Genomic DNA, 27,200 nt, shown 5'->3' with positions numbered 1-27,200 from the left:
AAGTTCCAGCAGCTGGATCTTAATCTGTGGGTCCAGCAACAACTAGTTTAACTTCTTGGTAGAGATTTGTGATATTCTGTACCTTTTGCAAGAATCGTCTTGGAATATAGCAGGGAATGTGCTCAGAGGTCAGCACAGGATTTGTTTCAGAAGGAAAAGTTTCAGCTGACTATTTAGTAATTTTTAAATAATGCATCATTAAATAAGAAATTATTATTATGTGGAAATAAACTCTGTAAACATATTTTGAGCTTTGAAATGTGCACCCCCAAGCCATTAGCTGAATACCAAATGTGCCATGCAGATTTTACAGAGTGGTGGAGTTCAGTGCTGTGGTTACTTGTATCATCAAAAACTGCTCACATGCAGGAGATTATTTTTTGTGCACAGAATGGCTGTAGTCTTTGTTTATTACATGAAAGCACTGGGAGTATTTATTGAGAAGTTGATGGCAGTTTTGTAGTAAAACTTCCTCCTTTTTTGTGAGTACATGAGTTTGTCAAGCACTGGTTGAAGACATAAAGCATTTTTTTTTAAAGTATTAGCTAAGAAAAAGGTGATGTTCAGCTTCAGATATAAGAAATACTGATTATTCAGTTTATTGCTTATCATGTAACTCATGTTATTCTCTCTACAGCACAGTGTGTGCTGAAACTCTACAAACTTCAAGTGCTTGATGTGCTCTTCTAACTTCTGGTTAATGTGAAATTAATTTTTGCTGTTCTGCTATAGCAGAAGACCTAGATGCAAAAGTCCTTTTGGTTTAATATTGGCTGAAGAGAGAGTATATTTTTTTCGTCTCTTCTTACTGAAATGATAAAATATTTAAAACAAGTCTAACATACAAAATTATGCAAGAGTTCCATGACAGCCCTGCTCCTTTATAGTGATTTCCTTGCTGGGTATTGGCTTGGACACTGATACTGACTGCTTGCTTTTCAAAATAAATGTTGATGCGTAGAACAAATGGAAAGAAAGAAACAAAAAAGTATATTTATTTTTGTGGGAAAAGAAGAAGCAGTGCCTTATTCACTACCACAGTAAACAGTTGTTCAGCAAGAGGGAGGAAGCGTGTTGATCAATAGATTGGAATAAGATCTAAAGAGAACAAGTAATTCCAATAAAAAGTTGCTATTGAGTGTATTTGACTGCAGCTTCACTTTGAAAGAAGCCAGGTGGGATAGTTGCATCAAGTCTACAATTAAAAATTACTGATAATGAGAGGACTTTACTCAACCTTGGCTTCTAGATTGTTTTCATCACTCAGAACTCATTTTGTGAGAGGAAGCAGCGCGTGGAGCAGGACACAGCTCTCCCAGCCATCACTCCTGATTTTCTGCAGGGTCAGGGAAGGCTCTTCTGCATCATCTTATGAGATCCACATCCTTGGAGGGTTTCCTTCACGACTAAAAGGGCTCTTTCTGCCACCTGAGCCACTCCTCTGGGCTGGAGCACAGCCAGGGGAGGTGGCACACACTGAGGGCAAGCCATGGGCACACAGGGTCTGGCACACTGCCCTGAGCTGAGTGCAGGAGAACGAAGCTGCAACCTGTTCAAGAGCTGGGGAGCTGGAGGAAGTCTGAGTTGAAGTAAAAAAAGAGACACATTTCTGCTGTTCTGGAGAGATGGGGATGTGTCAGAGCCACGGAGATACCAACTTGGTGTTGGAGGGTGGGGTTAGTAGTAGTTTAATGTCAAAAGCTAACCACATGCAGAGGAATTATTTATAAGGACTTTATCATTTGTTTTTTGGGGAGAAGTATGTGTTCTCATGAACTGTGTAGATTATTCCAATAACTGCTGTCCTCAGTTGAATACCACAGCGCTTTGTGATTCCAGGGAGGAGTATTCTGGGAAGCTTGTAAAATTGTTTGGAGTATTGAACTGTCATGAAGGAAATAATTTTGGTTGTTTTTTGCCTTCCCCCTCCCTCCTCCCAATGGAAGTACATAGTTTCCACTTGCACAGACTGTACCCTCTCATCCCAGCATCTGCCTCTTGAACAAATGCTGTGTTTGGGATGGTCTCTCTTTCTCTGCAAGCACAACTTCGTAGGTCAGATAGGAAATCCCATCAGTAACCATCATTTACATTACTTTTTTGCAAAATTACTGACTGTGCAGTACCTTGCTGGGTTAGTGGTGCCCAGCTTTGTCAGGCAGGGGGATGGCAGCTTTGGCAGGGCTGCCTCAGCACAGCTGGAATTAATGGTTTGCAGTCTGTGTGTGTGTGTCCGAGGAGGGGAAAGAGAGGACGCCAGGGAATAGCTAAGAAGGGAAACGTGAAACAAAGAATTTGAGTAAAATACATGTAAAAAGAAATAGATGAAGACAATAAGCAGGAAGCTAAATAAGGAAGGTAAGACAGAATTACGTTCCTTAGAGGAGGAAAAAATGAAGTAGGTACAGTGCTGGTTTTATTACTTTGTAACAAGGGGTAAAAGTGGTAGAAAGGAGGAGAGGCTAAAGAGGGCAAAACAAACAAAAGTTTTTTCACAAGATTTTCCTCTCCCAATGTTTTGGCAGCAATACTGTTTATGTGGTTTGTGTACTGCTGTGGTGTTATTGGATTTTGCACATTTTGGTGGGGAGGTGAGGGCAACAAGGGTGTGTCCTGCTTGTGACACATCTGGCTTTATCAGGCACTGAGCATCAAGGGAAGAGATGGATATATGCATGTGTGTGCACTTATTAATAGTTCATCTTTTGGTTTCTTACACATTGCTTTTACTGTTTCTGCTTGGACTTCTTAATGTTATTTCACAATTCTCACTTTCTATACTGTGAATAATATGATTTAATCAGTAGGCTGTATATGTAGCCTTCAGCAGCTTTTGCTATTAGAAGAATGCCCCCCAGAGAAGATAAGGTATAGTGTACTAGGTGGAAGGAAGTTATCCATGCTGGACCAACATAAAAACAATATTTTGTAGGAACTTCATCTGCCATCTCAGGAAAAGTTGGCAGCATTTTAAAATCTATATTCTCACCTACAGCAGTAGTGCACAGAATGGTAACCAGGCATTAGGCACAAGTCAAACTTTCCAAGGAATTTGGACAATATTTTTCTTACCAGATTAAAAGAAATCTATAATGTTTTGGTTTTAGGCGCAGCTGAAAAGTAGCTGCTACTTATTTTAGTTGGGCATTATGTCAAGTAGTTCTCACCTGTTATTTATTTGGTTTTGATCACCAGTTTGCTGGCTTTTTAAAAAGAAACATGATACTGCCTTGAGGGTTTTTTTCTTCCAAGCAATACTATACACTTAAAATCTAACATATGATACACTTTAAGTCTAGAAACTGTGTTGCAGATATAACTGAAAGAGGGAGTGTATAACACTTTCTATACAGTGAAACCTGTAAGTTTATTGATGAATAACAATCAATAATCATGTGACTTGTTTTTAAGTTAAAAAATAACTGTAGAGTCAGTTTCACTTTCAAAATAATACCATTTATGCCACCTTTTTAAGCTTCTCATTAGCCTCCATTCAGTTTAACACTAAATAATTATATCCAAGTAATGTAAATGGCCTGGAAGGCAATTTAGATTTCTAAGTGGTGTGTCTACCTGTAACAAAGATTCAAACAGCTTTTCAGTAGCAGTCTTTCATTAGCTCTTGCATTATCAAACTCTGTGAGAGCTCCATAACAATATGGAACAATTGCAAATATCTTTTAAAAATGTAGACAATAAACAGAAATAGATAAATATTATATATAGTTTTATGTAAGTTTTTGATATTATTGTCTAATAGGCCATCATTAGCTATAGCTATCTCAGGCAGTAACAGTCAAAATACTTCCAAACCCTATTATCTCCTATTGATGAAACAAATATATAATGTAGTGTTTGTATAGAAAATAATTCTTTTTACTCTATAATTTGTGTCGATGTTCCTGCAGTTGTCATGCAGCTGGGAAGCAGGTTCATCTTTTCAACAATACAAAAAAAAATGTAGGAAAAAGCCATCAGTGTGTCTAATATGTAAAATCCTGATAAACTTTTGCCTATTCTGGTGCCCTATGCAAGTTCTGCTGTGTCAGAGAGTGTTGCTGGCCTCAAATGTTTTGTTTCAGTAATGTTTTGTATCACCAAGTTGTATTAGAGAAAGAAGGATCACTGTCAAGAGATTCTTGTCCTATTTGCTGTTCTCTCTTCTCCAGATAACGAGTTGCCCAGGTCGGTATGACACTCTCCCTCTGCACTGCTTTGTAAAAGGATGCAATTAGACCAGGCTCCTGCAGGGCTGAAGCAGTTCCTACATAACTGAGTTTTTCCTTGTTGTTTGGCAAGATTGTCAGAAAACCTCTAACTCACATTTCTATACAAAATGGCTTTCTGCAATGAAGCCTTCTCTTTTAGCTAGATCACCTTGTTATGTTTTTACCTCACAGGATTTTCTCCCTCTTCCAGGCCAGGAGTGGTTTTGTGCTGTGTCCTCTCTGTGTGACCCTGCTGGTTGCAAAGAACCTGTTTGTCATGTCTGGCCTTTGGAAAAGCCCTGGTTTCTGTGGAGCATTGTGGTGAATTCTGTGCATTAGGTAGAAGGTGTACCCCTTTCAGGGCACCTTTCCACCTGTGAGTCTAAAACTTCCCGATGTTTGTGAATTATCTGTAGAGCTGGGTTGGAGCTGTCAGTTTTATGTGATGTACACTGAGAGCTGTTCATTACTGTGTGATGGTACATATGGTCTTCACAAGGAATTCATGGCTCTTCTCCTTGCTAAGAGGAATATTGGCTGTGTTTCTTTTGTTACTACATGGCTGAAGTTGTCGCCTGAGTTCTTAAGCACTTTGGTTTTCTGCTGAATAAGGGTGGGCTTCATGAGGTAATTGTTTTTATTTCTTTCACTTTTCTAGATTATAATGAGAAGCCTTTTACTGTGGAAAAGCTCTGAAGCTCTGGCCCTGCTCATTGGCTTGGGACTAGCTAGCACTCATTCAGTTTCATTTTGGCCTGCAGCCTCTGACAAGCCACATGTAACCATGTATATGCCTGGAGAGATGCCACACTGGCCCTCTCCTGGCCTCTCAGGTCAGAGGAAAGGTTTTTAAACTGCCACAGTTCAGTCCCCTCCCCATCACAGTGACATGTACTGTTTGACCAAAGGTCATCATGTGGATCAAGAAAAAATCCACCAGCTAGCTTCTAAAAATACCTGGGACTGCTTTAATAGCCATAGAAATTATATAAACTTACATATGTGTGTGGTATTGCAAGGCTTGATGCTCACATCTTGCTTGCCACAGACTGAGAATGACACCTGGTGACACCTAGGAACTGGTCAGTTCTCTCTGTAGGATTGGTCTCTATTCAGATTAAAGATGACCACTGACATTTAGGGCCATACTCATCCCCTTTTTCTGTAATTGCAAGAACATGTCCAGGGAGGCTGGAGTTGAGAGTTGTGATGTGCTGAAAGCCCTGCAGAGCTCCTGGGCTGTTTGCTGTTTCCTATGCCCTGTCCCAGTTGTCCAGGTGGCAGAGATTCACAATAGCTGTGGCTGTACACTTGAAATTTAATGGACTCAATGTCCTTTCCTGATTTTAGTCCCTGGAAATGACACAATTCTGTACAGAAACCTTCATTCTATGTGTACACACGTGCTACATGAGTAGCAGTTATATTTTGTATTTCTGGTGTAAACAAGTATGTTGTGTAAGTGGAGTTGATACTAAGGCATAAAATTCTGTCACTTGATTGTGCACCAACAAGCCTGTCAAGTTGTTCCTCTGTACTCAGTCATCTGTTTTATTTTGGACTCCCTCCAGTTTTCTGAAACCTGAGGAACTTCTGAGCTTGCTCACTTGGAAAAGAAAACATCAAAACCAGTAATCTTGCCCAATATATTTGTTTTGTTCTGCAGCATGTAAAACACTCTCCAAAGTGGCAGCTGCTAGAGAAAAAAAATCCAATCCACGTATTTCAAAATCCATTGTCTTGTGGTTCTGGAGGTTCTGGGAATTTAATTCATGCTGGAACTTCAGAACAGTCGTTTCCAAATACAAGGCACTGGCACGACTTCTTTTATTTTTTCACTGCTCCTTTACTAAGGAGCTTTATGGTGTCATGTAGCAAATCAGGACGTTCTTTCCATGCACCTCCCATAGCAGCAAAGTTGATTTTCTAAGTAACCACACTGGAGTCCTCAATTGATCAACTTTGAGATATTTGATGTTGGCTCAAGGCCCATTATTCTCTTCCTTCCAGGAAGAATAATAATAGTAGCCAATAACCAAACAACCTCTTTAAAGCAAAATATTTACAACAAAATCATCTTAGACAGTACTAAATGTAAACATAAGCAGGCTGTAGCATAAGCAAACCCAGCTTATGCACTGTTGATATCAGTCAGATGGAATTCCTTGCAAGTCTGACTTTTTTCTATGTACCCCTCAAAGCTTTTAGGAAGTGGCAAACTGATCATTACTGCAGCTCAGAACCCAGTTCGTTTTTGTGCCCAGTTCTTACACCCTGCAGCCCCTCTCCCTGGGCTCAAGTCACAGTTTAATTCTTGCTAGTCCTAGCTCAGTTCACTGCGGGCTTTGGCACCAGCAGGCGTTTGGTTTGTGACACCGGCGGGCCTTGGAGCGGATTGTTCTGCTCTTTGTTGTGGACGGAGCCAGCCGATGGTGCAGAGGCTCAGACTGAGTGCTCAGGTTGGGGGAGAGGGCAGGAATGCTTTTTGCCTGTGGCAGTATTAGCTCGCACCAGCTAGTTTAAAGTGGTTGTGAAATTGGTGCCTGAGTTTGCTGAATTTTGAGAAAGGATTAAGTGAGTCTTAATATGCTGTGAAGATAGTCAAGCCTGGTTGTCTGTGGCTTTGTCTGGTGTGTTTTGCCATGGCTCTCCCATTGCAGCACCTCTTGCTCTGTGCACAGTCATAGCTTCAGGTTTCATGTCGCGTTTTGCCTTCTTTTTTTTCCTGGCCAATTTAATAAGACACGTGCACAGCTGGGCTGGAACGTGCTCATGGTGTCCAAAGCAAAGATCTTCCTGCCTTTCTTCTGTGTAAGAGCACCAAGAATTCTTACCTGTGCTGTCTGAATGGTGCTTTTATTGTTAATGATAAATACCAGTATCTTCGGGATATCTCCCAGTAAGGAGTGAGAGGGCACCATCTCAAATCCAGCTCTTCAGTTTTACTAAAAATAAGCCTAATTTTGAAATGCAGAACACTATAATGTAGACAAGTGAAAGGAGATGTGATAGAGCTGCATTTATCTCACTTTATAAAACTAGACAAGAAATGTAATGCAAGTAAAAGATTGGGTGAAGAATTTTTATTCTTAAGATCAATTTTCCTGCCAATGCAAAATGTGCAGGATACTTCAACTTCTGGATTCTCTCCACTTACCATTTTTTTTCTTGTTTGTTTGTTTGTTTTCAGTTTCTTGACATTCTGCAGTACTCATTCATACAAGGGAGCTACTGTATGTGTGTGTGTGTGTAGTGATAGCATCACAAATTTATATAAATACCTTTTTTTGTTACATATGTTCAGTGAGAAAATAAAAAAAAAGAGGGGGCTGATGTTGTTCTTTATCTGGAGTGGTAGGAAGCAAACTTTCTTCCATTGCAATGCTTTTGCCACAGTTCAAGTTGTCCTTCTTGGGTGATTGTGTAATACCAAAGACCTGGAAATTAGGTTCTCTGCAGTGATTCATATCAAACTGCTTCTCTCCCTCCTGCACTGTCCTGATGTCAGAGCAGGAGTCTCCTCTGCAGCCTCATTCCCTGGGAGTGAGCTGTGTGAGCAGGTGGGTGTTCTTTGTGTATGGATCTGCACAGTGCATTATCACAGCTTGCAGGGCTAATTTTAGGCTTCTGAACTCAGGTATTAACTGATGGTATGAATGTTTACATTGAATCTAATGTTGTTGATGCTTTGGGGATTTTTTTCAATGGCTTCAAGTACTGTTGATAGAAAATAAAACCTCTTGCAATATTTAGTACCAGGAACTTACTAATTTCATTGCCTTACATAATGGGTTGCTTTTACTACGTTGAGAAAAATTACCTTCTGCATTTGTCACAGTACTCTGGCAGCATGTGATTTCACTGTGCCACACGCACAATCCATTTCAAGGTGAAACCTTGTGAATATTTACTGCGCAGTGTTACTCAGAAGCCTTTAGACATTGGAATGTAGCAGGTAAAATGCATGGATCGAGGCAGTTGGCAAATGTGCTCCTGCTGTAACATAGGCAGGCAAAACATCCCATTGTATTCTCTGTGCCATTGTGTGCCTTCCCATGGGCTGCTCTCTCCCTGTGTGAGTGTCCCGTCATGCCTCTCCCTTCCATTCCAGCTCCTGCCTTGATGCCCAGCTGCTGGGGTTTCTTAGCAGTTGGGTTCTTTGTCCTCACTCTTACCCAGAAGGAAGACAGCTTTCTTCATTGTTCCATGTGGGAATTACATTGCCTGATCTTGGTCAGTTTATTTGTGGAATAAGCAACAAAATAAAACTTACTTTCTCTCTTGTCCCTAAAATAAGAATGGGCCAAATCAAAGGCTAAGAATTCTAGTTTCTAACAAGTACATCAGTGCTGGTTCTCCACACAGTGTTTTGAAGTAAAAAATTTTGTGAACCACTAAAATCTGTTGGAGACTTACCCAGTTTTAATTATGGGTGTGAAGTAGAGGAGTGTACAGTATAAACAAATCCTCCAAAAACATGCATGCCTCTGGTACTGATTTTAGTGGTGGAAGAAGTAGTGTTTTAAAAGCAGCATAATCCAAGGAAATGTCTTTGTATTCCTGAGTTGTCCTTAACAATTAATGGGTAGGTGACTTGAGCTGTCAGCTTCTTGAAATTTGGAGCCACAGAGGAGCTGGTTGTTGTCTTCTATTCTGAATGCATAGACATGGGAATGTTAATATTTAGTATCTGTGGTTTAGGATTTATTATTACTTTCTAAGCTTGGTAATAGGAGCAGTAACCTCCAGGTTTCTGCAAGTTTCTTTAAATAAAGAAGAAACCCCCCCAACCCTAACAAAGCCCAGTCTGCTGAAATGGTACTCCCTTCTTCTGTTTAAACCTTCTTAATGAAGTAAAGTAGTATGCTAGCACACTAATGCTAATACACAAAGGTGTTTGTACAAGCCAGCTGCCTCTCTTCCTGGCAAACTTCTGATTTTAGTGAAAAAGTAATTTGCTTGGTTTTAAAAATGAATTTGTGTGTAATCGGTAAGTGAGGGAAGACCAAAAGTTTCAGCTTTGATTATGGTAACTTAAAATAAGAGCAAAAGCCACAAACCGGTTTTTCCTATTCCTGTTGTCAGCAGATATGCCGTAATTTTTGTAAACGATTACTTAGGAAATGGTCGTGAGATTAATCATTTGGTAAAAATTAGATTTTCCTGTCCATGTGCTGGTTTTGGGTGGAAGTCAGACCTTGACAGTCAGACATTAGAGCATGGAGACTTAAAATGTGGAGACCCATGTGGAAGTTCAGAGCAGTAAATAGCGATTTTTTTGCAGCTGGAAAAGTGGAAAAGCACAGCAGGAGCATGCAGTGGGGTGGCGGGGATCGTGCGGCTCCCCGATAACCCAGGGAGCTGCAGCTCTGGCACGGTGGGTGCCCTCAGGCTGGGCCGTGGGGAAATGGCCTGGAGCCGCCGGCAAGGCCTGGCCGCTGTCGGTGGCAATCACAGGAGCACGCACAGAGCCGCGGCTGTGTGTGCCCGTGCCCGTGGCCGTGCCCGTGGCCGTGGCCGTGGCCGTGGCCGGCACCAGGCCTGCGGTGAAGCCAGGCTGGGCACGGCTCTGGGGGCCGCCGGTTGCCCGAGGCCGGCCCGCAGCTCCCCGGCCGGCTGCGGCCGAGCGCTGCACGGCGTGGAAAATCCCACAGCCAGGGATTAAAGCGCTGCAAGCGGCCCCGTGAGCCCTACTGAAATGTCACCGGAGCCGTGTGGCACTGCTCCAGGAGCGGCAGGCAGCGAGCTGGCCGCGGCAGGGGCAGGGCCCGGAGCTCCAGGCCGGGCACAGGCAGGGCCCGACAGCGCCGGACTCCGCCATGAGCGGGTTCCCTGCGGAAACTTGACAATCCCCACAGCCACAGCTCAGACTGGCGAGAGAGAAAAACAGCAATCCAGCATTCGACAGCCAATTGCAGTCCTGTCAGCCCCTTAGATAAATCGGCAGCTGTTCATCAAAATGTTAATTAAAGAAACTAGTAAGAGTGCGTGCGTTCGTTTTAGCGTGTTTTTGTGAGTGTGCTCACCCGTGTAATTGTATAAATCAGAGGGTGAACACGGTGCTCTTACAGCTCTGGCTGTGGGCAGGAGGGTCTGTGCTGTGTGTCTCAGCCCCGCAGGAAATGGGAAATGCAGCCACAGCCTGCATGTGTCAAGTGCAGTCATGTTTTTCATTTAAAAGGTTAAACTGCACAAACATTTTAGTTAGCACATCCTAATTACAGCGTTGCTCCATTCTTTCAAAAGGAAGTGTGAAAAGGCTGGTAATATTTAATTTGAAAGACGCTCTTGTGAAAGTACGGTAGGTCTGTGCCCTCATTTGACTGTATTGGTGATATCCCTTGGATTTTGCTGCAGTAATTTTTTAATTAGTGTAAAGTTAACCTGGTCAGTGTTTTTAAACATGAGAACTGTTGTTTTATGCCAGTTGTGATTGACCAGTGATGATGAGATAAACAGCAATGATTCTTTTTTATCCTTCAAAACTTACTAATGCCTAAATATGTTAAATTGGGGTAAAGTAATGTAAGGATTTGACTTAGAAGAAGAAACCAAGTTATTTGTTTTCCACTGATATTGCAAATTGCATGTTTACATTTCAAGAGATTTCAAATTTTGGAAGTTTGAAAAATACTGTAACAACACTGATTAGCTTCCTATCATCCTTTTCCATTGTGAAAGAGTTAAAAATTTTGCACTTAAAACCTCAGAACAGGAAGAGGGGTGCTAGCTGTGCAGGCAGAGCCCTGTGCTGTTCTCTTCTTGGCGAGTTTTTCCTGTAGGTGGGCACTGCCCCGCAGTGTAGAGTGTCCTGTTTGCCAAAGGGAAGCGAGTGGGATGTCACATCGGTAGGTGTGCAGGGACAGGTGTGACATCAGAGAGAGCCCCGGGAGCTCCCTCCTCAGTTCCATCAGCAGAGAGGGGCTTTGTAGTTGGCCAGTTCAAATACTTGTTTAGCTCTTGTATCATGGCAGTGGATGTCGCTAATTAGTCGTGCAGTACACAAGAAAAATATTTGTGCTCAGCGTCTTTTTTATCCTCTAGTTTCTTAATGACAAAATCAAAGAATGTGATTTCCTTAGCTGACATCACTATTTTCATGTACACACTGTGATATTTCTTCCTATTTCCATGCTCAAAACAAAGTCAATTCCTTCTTGTTGATCTCTTTCGTGTGGAGAGCTTTCTATTTCAAGGCTTTTCTTTTACACCCATCTTCAGAACTTTATGTCGCCCCCTTTGTATTTTGGTTCACTTACAGCTTTTAAAGCAAGTCTTCATTGTCAGCATCTTTTCTTTTGTAGCAGAACTGAGTCTGACAGTCAACATACAACATTTGAAGTTTGCAAGGTGTAAAGAAATAGCTACAGGGGAAAATATTTAATCCCCAATCTGGCGTGAATAGAATTATTAGGAAGATGAAAGCTAGGCAGGCTTTTGGATAGGTGAGCTCATCTGAAGTCATGACACAGTACTATACTATGTGATAAGGTCTTCGAAGGAACATTGTAGATGCTGAAGAGGAAGAACATGGTGTTAAAGATGTAAATCTAATTTCTGAGTAGAGAGTGGGCAGAAAGAGAGAAGCAGAAATTAGGTGGTGGTTCTTCCCTTTTTTATTTGCATCTTTCAACACACCATTCTTTATTCATCTTTTATTTACCAAAGTTTTTATTAAACTTTGCAATAATGTTGGGGTGCGGTATTTATTTTGAATTTGCTTTATACTTTTTTTGAAAAACTGAAGCTTTTCTTTATTGTCATTCAGGGTAAACATAAGCAACTGAAAAACTGTTGTCTTATGTTTTTGAGAAAGTTGACCCATAGTGCATCTTGAGGTACTGCTGATCTGTACCTTACCTCTGTCTATTTGATGCTCATGTTTGTCATCACTGTGGCTTTTCTGAAGTTTATTTCAAATGAGAATTATTTTTTTTAATAGTGAAAGAATTACTTACTCAATACCTTTAATCAGACAGTGCAGGTATTGTCATGTCATCAACAGGCTACACAGAGATTAGTGTTCATAGTGTGGATGTTATAATCTCTTCATGGCCCAATTACAATCCAAGACACTCTACTGTCCTTCCATAATAACTTTGCCATATTTGTATTTCAGTGCCTAACAGATTTACAGGACAGTTACTGGCCACACCTCTTGGCAAGTTCACTGTGAAATGGTACCACAAGTTTGAGCTTGGATGTTACAACACAGTCTTCTGGAGATGTTAAAGCCCTTGCCTTTGGGTTTACCTGAGCAGGGAGAAGGATGGGGTGAACATCCTTTTCTGGGTGATGAGGGGAGGCATTCCAGCAGCTGGTCTCCCTGGCTCCATTTTTGCTTGTGGTTCTGCTCCATGAATAATTTAGTGTCCTGCTTCTGTCAGTTTTCCCAACTGTTCTCAAGAGTTTTACTGCTCTGAAGGGGGCTCTGAATAGCTCAAGCACACCTGATGGGAGTGTCCTTAATGCCAGTTTGCCACTGCTCAACACAGACAACCCCAGTCAGTCTGCAGGCTTGGGATGGCACTATGCTTGATTCTTCAAGGGCTATTGTACATCTCTTGGGAGAAACCCCATGTATTTTAGGGAGGAGTTTTAAATCCTGTGGAAATTGATTAGAGTACTACTTGTGTGCTGACTACAAGGGGTTTTTGAAAGGATTAGTTGCAAATAAGGAAAAATTTAAAAACTGGTTGTGGAGGAGCAGCAGCTGGGAAAGGGAGATAATTGAAGGTTATTATTTAAATACATTAATTTATTGTTATATTCTTAATAAATGTGTTTGCAGTCTGCTGTTCACTCTAGTGTGGTGGCAGTCTTGAATGTCAGGGGAGGTGTGCTAGGTTTGGGGATGTTTTGCAGCAGGTACCATAGAAGAGATGGCATTCCTGCCCAGGTAGTGTGTGCTGCTAGAGAATGAAAACCTATCCTGGCTATGCTGTAGCTATACCTTAAAAAGCATAATTTATGCTAAATTATAGGTACATAATTATCTCCTCTTTGAAATATTTGACAGTACTGAAGTTGGCATTCAGAATCTTACTACTGAGGATGATCATTCCATTTCTCCTTCTCTTTTCTTCAATGGCAGCAACAAAACTGACCCTGGTTGTGCACAATTTGATGCAGTTTTATTTAATATATTTTGCACAGTGATCACTTAGGAGTGGGTTTTAGTTCTCCAAAATAAATGTCTAGACAAACTATAAACTTGTGCTGAATATTTCTCAAGTGAGGAAGTACAAGTCATAAGGTTGCATCAGTATTGCTTGGCCTTTATCTTTCTAAGAGATATTGTGTATGGTTGTTTTTTAGTGCCACAAGCACACGTGACTATCAGTTGGCTTCTTCTTGTGGTTTTGCTAACACTGAGTGATAAACAATAATATCAGCTGCCAGATGCAAACCAGTGGTTTTTTAGGAAACAGTAAGACAAAGCATTTCAGGACATGACAGAGAGTACTGGTGCCCATCAGGCCTTGTTGGTCTGTCATACTGGTTGTTTGGGCTCCGTAAATATTCTGTTTTGTAACCTTCTTGCTGAAGTGATGACTTTGTTCAGCTGCTCTCTGTTCAGCTAAATGTGTAAGGTCAAACACCACACAGTTGAAGATGGAGTGACCTCATCCTGACTTACAGTGTGCACAGAATTGATGGCATGATTAAAGGGACATCAGTGGAAGATTAAGGCAGAATCCATGGTATCTAGGTCCCGTGATTAGAGCAGGATAATGAAGCAGCAGTAAGTGAGTGAGCAGCAGATCAAGCTCCTGCACAGACCAAGCAGCTGCACCCTGCCAGGGTGCCAGCAAAGGAAGAGTAATTTGCCTGTGATTGTTTTAGCTCCCAGTTTCTCCTGCAAAATCCTCATGGACCTATTTTTTTTTTCTTTATCTGTTATGGTGAGCTCAGAGTGCTGGTGGACTAGAGCTGCAAAAAGGATTTAAGTTGCTTGCTGAGTGAAATCTGGAGCTATGTTGAGGTGCCCTTCCATAGCAGTGTCTGTGTTGTGCTGTCATTTCATGAATCAGAGCTTCCTGAGAAGAAATGAGAAGACCAAGTCAATTAACTGTCCAAGTCAATTAGTCTCCATTATTCTAGGAATGAAATACTTTTACTGACAGAAAAAAATATTTTTTATCCTCAGGTAAAATATGTTTGTTGTAATATGCCTGTCAAAATTTCTCAAATGACAAGTCACACAGTAGTTCAGTATGATGGAGAAAAGGACAAGTTTAAGTGTCATGATTATCATGCTTATACTTTGTGATACAGACATGAAATAACAATTGCATAAGCAAAAAAGGTTTTTTTATGCTTTGTTTCAATATGCATATCTAATCCTATAGTTTGAGGAGTACTCTTACACTTATTCTACACAATACTCTTAACCTGTGTTAACTCTTTTTTCTGAATGTTCACTGAAGTTCCAACATGTCTAACTGAACCAAAGTCGTGTGTGTTCTCCTGGGTGTGCTTCATTTTTACTGCAGCTGCACCAGCACTGACACAGGGCACTTTGACTTTTTGCCCAGTACTTATGTAAGGAGTCAGAATAAAAAAAATGGGTTTATGAAACTTGATCTGTACATCTTGTATTTGCTGCCCAAAGCTATTAATTGATGCCCAGAGAGAATGAACAGCACAAAATACTTGCTAGCTTTTGGGAAATAAGCATAGACTTTAGGAGGAATGTCTTGAAAATTTTTAAGAGTATCATTGCTCTTATTTTTTTTCTTAATTTTTTTTTTTGTAAGCATGAAGCAAAAAAAGTGGCATTTTATGAAAAAAATCAAATGTTTTTTTCTATAAAAGGGTATAATCCTTTAATACAGCAATAAATTATGAATCACAGTATGTCCAAATGTTTACTCATTGATAGAAGAATACGCAGTAGTAGCCAAACACAATAAGAAGCTCTTTTTTCCTTTTTTTTTTTATCCTGCCCCTTCCAGGTTACTTTTTTGCGTTTTGTCAGAGATTGCTGCATGTTTAGTAGGAAATAGACAATGGAAAATAGGATTTTTAAACACAAGAAAATCGTCAGCCAGACTAAGGGCCAGGTGAAGCTTTTTTTTTTAAGCTCTGGAAGAGATTTAGATTATCAATATCTATTTTATCAGGAACTCCTGTGTCCTCTGGCCTGATACATATATAATACTTGCTCAGCTACAGCACAGAGATGCTGTGTTTTTCCAACTTGATAGTTTGGAGCAGGCACATCATTTTCTGGGATGCTCTTTTCACAGCATTCTGACTCTGTCCAGTCCTTCTTCATAGTGTCACAAACTTGTTGTATAAGTGCAAAGGTATTTAAGGAGGAGTTTACCTGTTAGTGTTGAACACAGCTTTCATTTTAGATCAGATTCTTTCCAGTGCTGTGGCATCAAGGAAGACGTTCTCGTTCTTTGTCCAAAGCCAAAACTTAGAATTTTCTGATATTTGAAAAAGTAAAACAAACGAACAACAACAAAATTTTTAAAATAGATTTAAAAAGAAAAGAAAAAAAGAAGCAGCAACAATAAGATACCTCCTCCCCCTAAATTTTAGAGTTTAGAATCATCATACACAATTGCTGAAATGGAAATACCACTTTGATATGCTATATAAGCAGTCACAACGTAAAAAATTGTTTTCCTCTCAAGAGTTATGTGAAGGGAAGGCATGTGAGTGCCAACGTTTAAAATTTGAAAACTGAACACCTGGAGATAGTTCCCATTTGTCATTAATTCTCTCTCAGCCCAAAATTTTAAAAATATAACTAAGTTAAATTGGCAGATTAGTAGAATTTATTATTGTAATATGCTTAGCATAAAAAGTATGGTGGTCTTGATTATTCAGTGACAGTTTGTGTAGTAGTTTTTCCAGTAAAAACTGTGTCAGTCTGTCAGTAACTATATTCATCAGATCATATATGCAATTCTTAACACGTCTTGTTTCAAAAATAATATTAACTTCCTCCATTAAGATGAGATGTCACTGCTCTTCCCATGGTTTGTAAAACAGTTCTTAAGTAGATTTCACTTGAGATCATGAATGTTATAAAAAGACTGAAATTTTAAATATAAGCAAATTGTAGTAGCAGCCCTACCTCAATTTGTATGTATGTCAACAAAAAAAAAATTAGGTCTAGGCAGGTTATGAAAAATGAACTGAAAATTCTTCTTGTTTTGTTAAGTCGTGTTTATGCACAGAAGTGGCAAGTGAAGATTTCACAACCCTGCATTATTACAATATATCTTTCAGAAATTGTCCCAGAATTCTAGAAATGGTTTGCTTGATGGTTTTTTTCCTGGATGTGTGTGTCTGTGTATGGAAATCCTCTCTGACAGGTAGACTGTAAATTTGTGTGTGATCAGCCATTAGCCTTAGTTCTCTTAGGTAATTTTTGTTGTTATTGCCAATTTAAAACACTTTCTATTAAACTCACTTGGTTGAGCCTGGTGCTGCTGAACATTTGTGCAAATAGCAGTAGCATCTCAGTTTGGTACCAGAACACTGCCAAGTACAGTTGCCAGAAGAGAAATATTCCTATCATCCAGATAAATAGCTGAGATTACTAATCTGTCTGGTTTCTTCCTAATGATGGAATGCAAGGAGCTTGTCAGTTTTATTCTAGTCCCTTCTTTTCATCTGCTAGTTTTTATCAAGAAAGTAATACTCGCTTCCTTCAAAAAGCAAAAGTCATCATAACCTCCCAAGGATTGCATAATCATCCACTGCTTATTGGAGATTATTTGTAACTGTGATAACCACTTGGATTTTGTATTTTCTAAATACAGAATGTGGAAGAGTATTGAGTCATGTTTCTCACCTCACAGGGTGTACCATCACTGGACTCTAATAGCCCTCAAATAGTAACTGAACAGAGCTGCTCAGGGATTCCTGCCATTGCTATAAAAAGCCATTTGGCAATAAGCACTGCGTCACATTAGAAGCACAGGCATTTACTAGAACATAAATATGCTAAAATATTTCACAGATTCTTCAGTGGCAGCTGGTTCTAGAAAACTAAGTGGATAACTAATAGTTTTAAGTACTACAGTTTTAAAGCAGTTGTTCTTGAGATGGGTGATAAGTTAGTGAATTTCTTTGGTATTTTTGTCAGATATTTCACACTTGACTTCTTGACTATAATTACCCATTCCAAAGTGATGAATATTTTGCAAAATTTTGCAGAAGGTGGTTTGCACCCGTTTTTGCAGTTAAACAGGGAAACACAAAGGAGTTGGTTTAGTTTCTTTCTTAGTCCAAGCTCTATATTCATTCATTATTTTAATTTTTCTGAGCTGATGAACACATTTCAAGTGCTCCTTCCAAATAGGTCATATAAGCAGAGCACAGATGTACTAATTTACATTTCCCAGAGCGTTGCAGGCTTCTGCACTGGACTTAGATGTCACTCTTGGCTGTAGTTGTAGCTTCATGAGTAGCTTGCTGCTTCCACGGTTCACTTAAGTCAAAATGTGTAAGGTGATCCTGAGATTGATCGGTGTGGATTTGGGCACCTCTAACAATACTTGGCTGCAAAAGATGTGGTACCACTGCCTTTGCACTCCCCTGACACAGCTCTTTCTTGTGTCTCTTAGATCTGTGGTTTTCCTTTACTTGATTGCCAGAAGTGTCACTTAAGTAGGTGTTGATTACACAGATCCTCGAGGAGTCACAGGTGTCTCTGTGTCAGTGAGCACAGTCCATTACTGTGTCGGTGTAGGCAGAGCTGGAAGCTGTCAGGTGTTTTGAGAATTCATGGTTCTGAAGAACTGCCTTTACAATAGACACTATTTCACCTGAAATAGTGCTAGCAACATAGAAGTTTTCGTGGTTTGGTGCTAATTGAAAAACGAAGTGACAGAATCTGGCCTCTCTTAATTCAAATACTCAGATTTTTGTAGAAGAATATCTGTTGCTGCTTTTGATCATGCTGATAAATAGAAACAAGAAGGAAAAAATCCCAACCTAACAAAAAACACCGGTACTCAAAAACCCCAGTGTAGGTCAATATTTCAGCTGATGTTCTCAGAGGTGTTCCATACTGGAGGTCTGATCAATCATACCAAAAGTTTGTCATTAAGTAAAAGTGAAAATGTTGGATTCAATATCATTTAGAAGACATACTTGTAGATAATTCTTATCCTGTATGGGAATATGATATTTAAGCTTGCCTGGCCTGAGGATAGGGATCTCTTGGCTTTGTGTGTCTGAGGTCCAGAGCTGATTGTTTGAGATGGAGGGAGAGTTAAACTTTAGTGGCTGAGATATGTAGCTCCCAAAGCTCAAAGAGATTCCGGTACTCCTCCGGAGACCAGTGTTGAGTGGCACCTCATGGATTACAGAGGGGCTTGAATCCTCTGCTCTGTGTGTGGCAGGGAACCTCCCAAGTCAATAAGGAAAAATGTTAATGGAGTGAATTACATGAAGTGTTTACAAATTCTTTCTATATGGGAGCTTAAAACCCCTTTTTACTCTTTCAGAAAGAAGACACAGCTCCTCTAGCAAGCCACCTTTGACTCCTCCCTCTTCTTCAGTATTTTCCCTCATTTCATCTTTCCCATCAAAAAACAAAGGTAGCAGTGGAAGTGGGAGCAATCGTTCATCCAGTGGAGGTACTAGTGCATCATCATCATCAAATTCCAAGTTGTTGAAATCACCCAAAGACAAGCTGCAGATCAGCGGAAACAACAGGTTAATGCATTCGGTACAGCACAGCAAAGTTCCCCATGACAAAATGTGAGTATGACTTTGGAAAGAGAATTAAATGTCATTACTTGCATGGACACTGCTATGTCAAGAAAGTTTCCTTTTGTTTCAGAGTGTTTTTGGTTTAGGAGATAACAGTTTTAAACTCCTCCAGATCTTCTCCCACAGCCTAGTCAAAGATTATAGTTAATGCTCATATCTGTGTTGAAGAACTCTTGCAAAGTTGCATCTTAAATCACCATGGATAAAGGTCATTTTACTAGAGGCTCCTAATTCTTGGATGTAATCTGCATACTTTGATCATAAGGGAGTTTTTGCTCTGATTCAGGTGATTTTTGACCTGCATATGTGCATATGTGAGATAACAGCACTGCTGATACAGAATGGTGCATTTCTGACTGGATCTAATGGGTCCATTGCAGTTGCTTTCAACAGTTCACAGTGATACTCTCTGTCCATGAATGCAAATAATGGTTTCTAAAATCCCTGGACACTCTGAAGGACAAGTGGACAGAAGAGATTATGGGCATCCAAAAAAAAATGTGAAAACTGAAAAGATAATAGGAAGAAGATCTACATTTATATTGGGAATGGATCAGAGTATTGTTGAATAATAACATATTTTAGCTAGTTTTTTTTTCAATTTTTCTCTTTGTTTTTCATAAATAACAGTATGACTCCATCTGTCAAAGTGGAAAAGATTCATCCAAAGATAGATGGTGCCCAACTGAAAGCTGCTGTTGGTCCAACTTGTTCTACTACTGTGAGTTCCTCAATAAAGACTGGCCTTAATTGTCCCTCAATACCAAAGCCACCCTTGCCTTCCCCTGGACAGATACTGAATGGTAAAGGTCTTCTCTCTGTGCCTCCATTTTTGGAAAAGAAACCTGAAGAAAATACGAATAATAGGAAATTTTTACATAAAAGATTGTCAGGTAATTTTTTAAAAAATTATTATTAGCTATATTCCTCTTGGTAGAAATATATATATGGAAATAAGTTCCAGAAGTAAAACTCCTGTAATACTTTAACTTATAGTAAGAGTTTTTAAATATTATATTTAAGTCTATAATTTGAATTTGACATACACTTTAAGGATGCAAATACCTTGGAATTGTCTTTTTCTTTCAGAAACCTGTACAGATCTCAAATGTCTGTCAGTTCTGACAGTTTTAAAATTACACTCTTCTATCTGTAAAGGTTCTAGTTTCCTTCTTTCTATATGGAAGGTCTAAATGTACACAGAAAACAGAACAACTAGCACCTGATAAACTCAACAATGGAAATCCAGTCTGCTCTTCACACTTTTCAAGAAAATTATTTTGAGTGTTAGTAGAATGGTAGAAAAGTTCTTGCCACCAAAGCCAACAAGCAAAAACGCACCATTTATTTGTCACAATCCATAATGGTATTTCTGCTCCTAACAGGCAGCATCAAATCCACCTTTGAGGTCACTTACAGGTGTTTGTAGACTTGAGAGCTGTATTTCAGCACACCCTAAGCTTGCTGAGAGCGTAGAAAAATTCATCTGTACATTTTCTTGTGCGTTTTTATTTGTACACTTGCCTTTGTCATATTTGAAAAGTTTCCGATATGATTAATTTTTATTATTAAACTAAATATTAGTATTTCAGAATGTTTTTTGATGATTTTTCCAATACTGTGTGTCTTTGACAGAGAGAGAATTTGATCCTGATATATACTGTGGTGTCATTGATGTGGAAACCAGGAAACCTTGTACTAGGTCTTTAACATGCAAGGTAGGATATCTGAATCAAGATAAGATTATCTGAAGTTTTTATTCAAATTCTTGAGGAACATGATAGAAAACGGAGAACTGCAAATTTTTGCTGTTGGTAATTACCACTCTAAGTGGTACCTCTCAAAACATGTTGCCCAGAACCAAGAAGCAATTGTTTCTGAAGTTCAGTTAATTATTTATTCAGAAAGTATTTCTCAAAGTAACCTGGAGATTTGTGTTTTTGTATAAATCCTTTAAACATGGATGCTGACTTGGGACAAACTGTGTTGCTCTACATGTAGGTAGCAGGGGGTAGCCTGTTCCTCTCTTTGCGAGGTAACCTTTATGAATTTTAAAATTCCTCATAAGCATTGAAAATTTTGCGTATGAGGAATTTAAATAATTCAAGCCCCTTCCCCTCTTACACCCTTTTCTGTCCCACCAGCAGAGTCTGCAGCAGGTTCTTGGTAGGAATTAGTGTTAATGCTAATGCTGCTGGATGAACTGCTACAGCCAGTTCCTGAAAGAGCCATGGAGCACACCTAGAGGTCAAACTCTAAATTAAATAATCATAAAAACTTTCAGCCAGACAAATTGTATCCTCTGGCTCCAAAACCCTGGGGGACAAAGGGCTGTCTCTTGCTCCCAAGGAACCAAGAATCCAGATCCCCTGCACTTGTGTAATATTTTGCTGCTTTCCTGTAAAGCAGCTCTACCCTCAGTTTGGGAAATGTCTGGTAAATAAACCACGTACAGAACAAAGGTAAATGAAGCTGGCAGTAATTACCCAGAGGAACTGAACTTGAACACATTGCCCTTTTGGAATTAGAGAGGGGAGGAAATTGTTTTGCTAATAGAGGAGGGAAAAGCTGCAAGATTTTACAAGAGAAATAGGCAAATCAGAAGTGAAAGAGTAAAAACATTTCTCAAGAATGCTTTAGAATATACCACTCATAAAATATTTTTTGGAATTGCTATTTTTGTCTGAATTGTGTGATAAAAATTTATACCTACTAAAAAGAGCCAAATCAAACTCTTTGTGCCATATTAAAAAGGTATCGTGTGTGACTGTAACAATTCAGAAAAATAGCTTCAATTTATTTCACCTTACTTAGAATTGGTGCCATTTGTACACATACACATCTTACTGTGTAGTTTTCAGGGCACTCAAAGAACTTTGAGTCCTGACTGACTCTGGATTCAGCTGGATGTTTTGAATTCCTCAATATCTATTTGATTACGTTGGTTTTCAATAAATATATTAGTTTATAGAAGGCAACACAGTACTTTTATAAATATTTTTCAGGTCTCCCATTAGAAGTCTGATTTTAAACATTATATTGTTGAATATTTTTTTAAGTGAAAGTAAATATTTTCTCTTTTTGGTTTTACAGGAGTTGGCAATTGAAATATCAATGTGCAAACAAGTTTTCGGTTCTAGTCTTAACATTATTAAAAATTTGGGAGTTTGATTTTTAAAAAGAAGTTTGAAAAAAGCCTTTTACCAAATTTGTGGTTTTGTTACTCTGTATCAAACAAGGATATAATCATCCACCAAGCAATTTTAAAGATTGCTTTCTAAGTCACATTTCCATTTGTTTACTAAAGCAGGACTGTGATGATTTTCTCTGTTTTGGAGCTCTAGACACAGATTTTGAGTGTTTGACTTCCACAAATGTCATAGCCTGGGATTAATGATTTATTCCTGGTTCTGCAGACACATTCCTTAACCCAGCGGAGGGCTGTACAGGGTCGAAGAAAACGATTTGATGTGTTATTAGCTGAGCACAAAAGCAAAACCAGGGAAAAGGAACTTCTTCGACATTCGGATCATCATCAGCAGATGCCCCCTCTCAGGGAACCACATCCCTCACCTACTAAAACTTCCCAGGAGCTGCACCAAAATTCTCATGGAGTTACTCTTACAGAATCAAAGCCTTTATTACCTAATAAACCCAAACCTCATCCCCCCAGTCTTCCAAGGTAAGGAAGACCTGCAGATGCAGTGCTGTGAAATGAATACTGGGAGCTTGGTGAGGTGGATTTTGAGGGAGCAGTATGGATCTGTAGGACAGGGCAGTGTGTTTGCTCCAGGCCTGGTGCCTATCTGCAATTAGCAATTACCTGCTGAGTGTATCTCCTGCCCAGGAGGGGTTGGTGTTTGCAGTAGTAAAAACTGACTTGCAATCAGTGGAAGTGGTTAAGCAACAACTGGGCTGCACTGCTTTTCCAGGGGTACAGCCATCCTCTGTGCTTCCCTTTGGCAGGTTACGAGACCGTGGACAACACCAGGGATCTGTTAATGTAGATTTCTTTCTCTCAGTAGTAGTAAGCACTCAGAGGGTGGGATTTTTAACTGGGCTTGGTTCAATAACACCTGGTTATTTCTTGCCTTGCCCAGGCCTCCAGGCTGTCCAGCCCAGCAGAGTGGAAATGCCCCCAGTGAGTCTCCTTCTGTCCACGAGTCCCCACACCCTCCCTTGCCTGCAGCTGAGCCAGCATCTCGGTTATCCAGTGATGAGGGAGAATGTGATGAAAAAGAAGAGCCTGTTGAAAAACTGGATTGTCATTATTCAGGTCATCATCCTCAACCAGCCGCTGTATGTTTTCAAAGTTAACCTCAGTCTCTCTCTGGCTCTCATTGTGTAAACAAGTTACTTTGGGGTTTTACAGGTGGTTTTCTGTGGGTATGTGATTTTTTTTTTTTTCCTTTTTTTTAATTCTCCTCCCTATATTTTGAAAAAAATATTTTGTGGTCTAGTAGGCGGTGAAGGTTTAACTGGTTGCAAAATAAAAATGCTAAAAAGATGTGTTCATAGCTCACTTGCCCAATCCAAAAGAAACCAAAATGCCAGAATACTAAGGATGAAATTGGTAACTGCTCTAAAGAGCTGTGGTTTTGGAATAAGGACATTTTGGTGCAGTTTTCTTATTGGACTCCCCCTCCACACCCACATACATTTTTTACTGAAGTTACCAACATCACCATAAAGATAGCAGCAAGGTATGTTAATATTTAAATTTTCACAAAATTTAGTATAGTTAGCCAATCTATTGCCCAGCCTGGATGTCAAATTATATCCTTTGATTTTTTTAAACACACTTCCAGCTGATAGCTGGGAGGTCCTCAGAAGTAGATGTTACATAAATATGTGTGTATAATGTTTATACATAAACAGACATACTGCTAATCTTCTCTCTTTAATCAGAGGAGCTCAAATTTGACTTCTTCTATTAAGTATGGGAGTATCAGAAGACAATAAAATTATCACAATATACCAAGGCCAAAAATTTTAAATAGTTGTTGGGCCATAGACATAAAAAACCCTAAATTTATATTATATTTTAAAAATTATATAAATATGAAAAAACTATATTTTTTTATCCTCTACTTAAGCATCTAAAAGCATATTTATCATTACAAAATTGTTATTCAGAGAGTTGTCATTGAAAGTAGAAAACACCAATAAAAATCATGTCTTTTCAGTTTTGCACATTTGGTAGTCAGCAAATTGGAAGAGGTTATTACGTGTTTGACAAGCGGTGGAACCATATTCGATGTGCACTTGACTACATGTTGGAGAAGCATCTTAATTCACAGATGTGGAAGTGAGTAGAAGTGAAAAAGTTCTTACTCTTCTTGGTGTTTGTAGAAGTACGTGGAACCGTGTGATTCTAGTTAATAGTAATCTTGTGTTCAGATTGGAAGGTTGATGGTCTGTGCTTTACATTTTTTGCAACAATTAACTATCAGTTTAATAAAATCTTTCAGAGGCATTAATCAACCCCACGATACAGTCATTTTAAGGTAGCATTATTAGACTGGGTAGTCTGTAGTAGTCTGAAGAATGGTGGCTATGGGGGGTTTTATCTTTGTTTTTCTGTTCACCTGCAGGAAAATTCCTCCAGCATCCAGTAACACAGCATCAGTCCGTGCCCCACATCGGACAAACCCGATGCCTGCTTCTCAGCACGGTGTCAGTGCAGCAGGGTTCCTCTTGCCCACCACGGTTATGTCATCGCCAGCGTTGGTCTCTCCCTCCTGTGTGTCTCTGCACAGCAAATCGGTACCATCCCATGGGACGACACTGAATGCCAACCCCGCTGCTCTGGGTGCAGTGGATCCTGTCTGCAGTATGCAATCAAGACAAGTGTCTTCTTCCCCTTCGACACCTACAGTGCTTTCCTCTGTACCTTCACCTATGCCCAGCAAACCTCAGAAAATGAAATCCAGCAAATCTTTTAAACCTAAGGAATCTTCTGCTGGCAGTGGCACCTGTAACAGCACCGGCAGCGTCAGTAGCAGCGGCGGCTCAGGAAAGAAGCGTAAAAACAGTTCCGCACTGCTCGCACCTTCTCATTCCACAGAGTCCTTTAGAAAAAACTGTGTGGTTAACTCTGGAAACTCTGGGACCTCCTATCATCCTTCAGTGACAGCTTCGTCCCACGGCGTTGGCCTCAACTGTATGACTAGCAAAGCTAACTCTGTTAGCCTCAAACATGACCAATCAGGGAGGGGTCCTCCAACCGGGAGCCCTGCAGAATCCATAAAGAGAATGAGTGTGATGATGAACAGCAGCGACTCCACGCTCTCCTTAGGGCCATTTGTTCATCAGTCTAGTGAGCTGACTGTAAATTCACACAGCAGTTTTTCACATTCACATACTTCCCTTGACAAATTAATAGGAAAGAAAAGAAAGTGCTCACCTGGTTCAAGCAGCATCAACAGCAGCAGCAGCAAATCAAACAAAGTTGCCAAATTGACATCCGTGAACAATGTTCATGCAAAACACACTGGTGCAATCCCAGGGACGCAAGGACTGATGAACAATTCTCTGTTTCATCAGGTAGGAAATCTTGTCTCAGATTAAGCCAGCATGAAATGCCTCCTCACGTGGTTGTAATATGCATGTAAAGTGTTAAATAGCCAGCTCCAGATCCTGCTCAAGTAAAAGGTGGTTCTTCTCTTTGTCCAGTACTCATTTTGAGTGTTCTTGTGATACTTTTATAAACATTCTAAATTAAAAAGCTACACTGTAGGAAAGAAACCTTAAATGGGTTATTTCAAATTCCTCAGATGCTGGTGCCTGTGAATTGCTTTCAGATAAAATTCATTCCTCTTATTTTTAAACCATAATATTAAAAGTGAAGCTTGCCAGCCTGCTGTGGAACTGACTTGTGTGCCTCAGCCCAACTCCTTGTTTCTGTGTCATTCTACAGAGTGGAACATAACGATGCTGATAACAGAACTGTGATACTGTGATAAAATAAGCCTATTATCCCAAGGTGTCATTGACTAATTTCTTAGTAATAATGAGATTAAATAGTAATAAATCAGATAATAATCCTTTTTAGTTGGTAAGGCAAACAGATACACTATAAAAGAAGCAGATCTCAGGAGTATGTAAGATCCCATTTTAAAAATTAGTTTGGGGTTTTGATTTTTTTTTTTTAAAACAAATCTCACTGGAAAAGTAGTGCATTCAGGATTAAAAATCCAAGAAACTTTGTTTCTATGCTTCTAAAAACTGAAATCTCTGTAGCAGGAGAATCGGGAGTCATTAAGAACTTTTTGAGAGTGGTTTCTTAATTTTCAGTTTCAGCCACAGAGAAAGATTTTCACCTTTGTGTATGTTTACTTAACAAAAAAAAAGCCTTCAAATGGCTGAGTTTATTCTCGGACTCACCTAATAATTACTATTTCAACTATGCATTGTAAGTAAAAGAGAAATACAATTTTTGTGAACTAAGAGGAAAGCATGCTTTGAAACCATTATAACTTTGAAGAGTTGAAGATTTTTAAGTTTCAGAGAGGCCAGCCTCGTGTTATCAAGGTTGCCTCTGTGCCTGAGATTTTCCCCCAAATATACCCTTGTTAGCCACAAAATATGTTTGTTTTCAGTGCCTCTGAAACCACTGATGGTTGTCTCACTGATGGCTGTCTCTTTTCTTGCCCCCAAGCCAAAGGCCCGTCCCTGATAGCTGAAAGCACCACGGTGAGAAACAAACTGGACAGTTTTCACTACAAGCAAAACCTCCATCTGGATTTCTGGACTCCAAGATGCCTTGAGTTTTCCCAACTTCCCATGGTCCTCAGGTGTGGAAATCTACTGGACTGTCACTTAAACAAGGAATTTCCCTGAAGCCATGTCTGTAGCAGTGAATATTATAGAAATGGACACTGGATGAAGTTCAGCCACATAATTGCTCTTATCAGTGTTAACAGTGGTCTGGACTGTTTGCTACAAATCTGTGAGATTTTCCTTACAGGAGTACGTCATCTTGCCACTATTTGATATAGTTTGGCTGGGCAAACGAATGTTTTCTGGGGGGAAATAAACATTACTGTGGACTTATTTTTATACTGATGGTGTCTTTTGTAGGTGATAGCTAACCAGATAGACACCCTCAAAGGAGAGGACCCCGTGACAAGGGGAAAAATGTGTGAGGCACAATGGAAAGAAGCCCTCAAGAAGGGAATATGGCTTTAGTGTTTTTATAGCAACGTTCCTTTAATGGAATATAAAAAAGAGCACAATTCAAAAAAT

The 27,200-nt window shown here is 39.7% G+C and overlaps 1 protein-coding gene across 4 annotated transcripts in view; it reads left to right on the top strand.

Moving 5' to 3' along the window:
* The window catches only part of ATXN7 (ataxin 7), a 56,396-nt gene extending 29,641 nt beyond the window's left edge, over positions 1-26,755 (top strand). For all 4 annotated transcript variants that reach the window (XM_062500389.1, XM_062500390.1, XM_062500393.1 and 1 more), the window contains 8 exons: positions 18,686-18,941; positions 19,584-19,846; positions 20,589-20,671; positions 22,370-22,635; positions 23,054-23,252; positions 24,140-24,261; positions 24,548-25,499; positions 26,614-26,755. In XM_062500389.1, the coding sequence (XP_062356373.1) occupies positions 18,686-18,941; positions 19,584-19,846; positions 20,589-20,671; positions 22,370-22,635; positions 23,054-23,252; positions 24,140-24,261; positions 24,548-25,499; positions 26,614-26,631 (2,159 nt within the window). In that variant the 3' untranslated portion in view covers positions 26,632-26,755. The remainder of the gene's footprint in view (positions 1-18,685; positions 18,942-19,583; positions 19,847-20,588; positions 20,672-22,369; positions 22,636-23,053; positions 23,253-24,139; positions 24,262-24,547; positions 25,500-26,613) is intronic.
* The last annotated feature ends 445 nt before the right edge of the window (positions 26,756-27,200 follow it).

The sequence above is a fragment of the Cinclus cinclus genome, chromosome 12, assembly GCF_963662255.1.
Source record: "Cinclus cinclus chromosome 12, bCinCin1.1, whole genome shotgun sequence".
NCBI lineage: Eukaryota > Metazoa > Chordata > Aves > Passeriformes > Cinclidae > Cinclus > Cinclus cinclus.
Note: the sequence above shows the minus strand (reverse complement) of the source record. Positions and strands in the feature narration are given on the sequence as shown.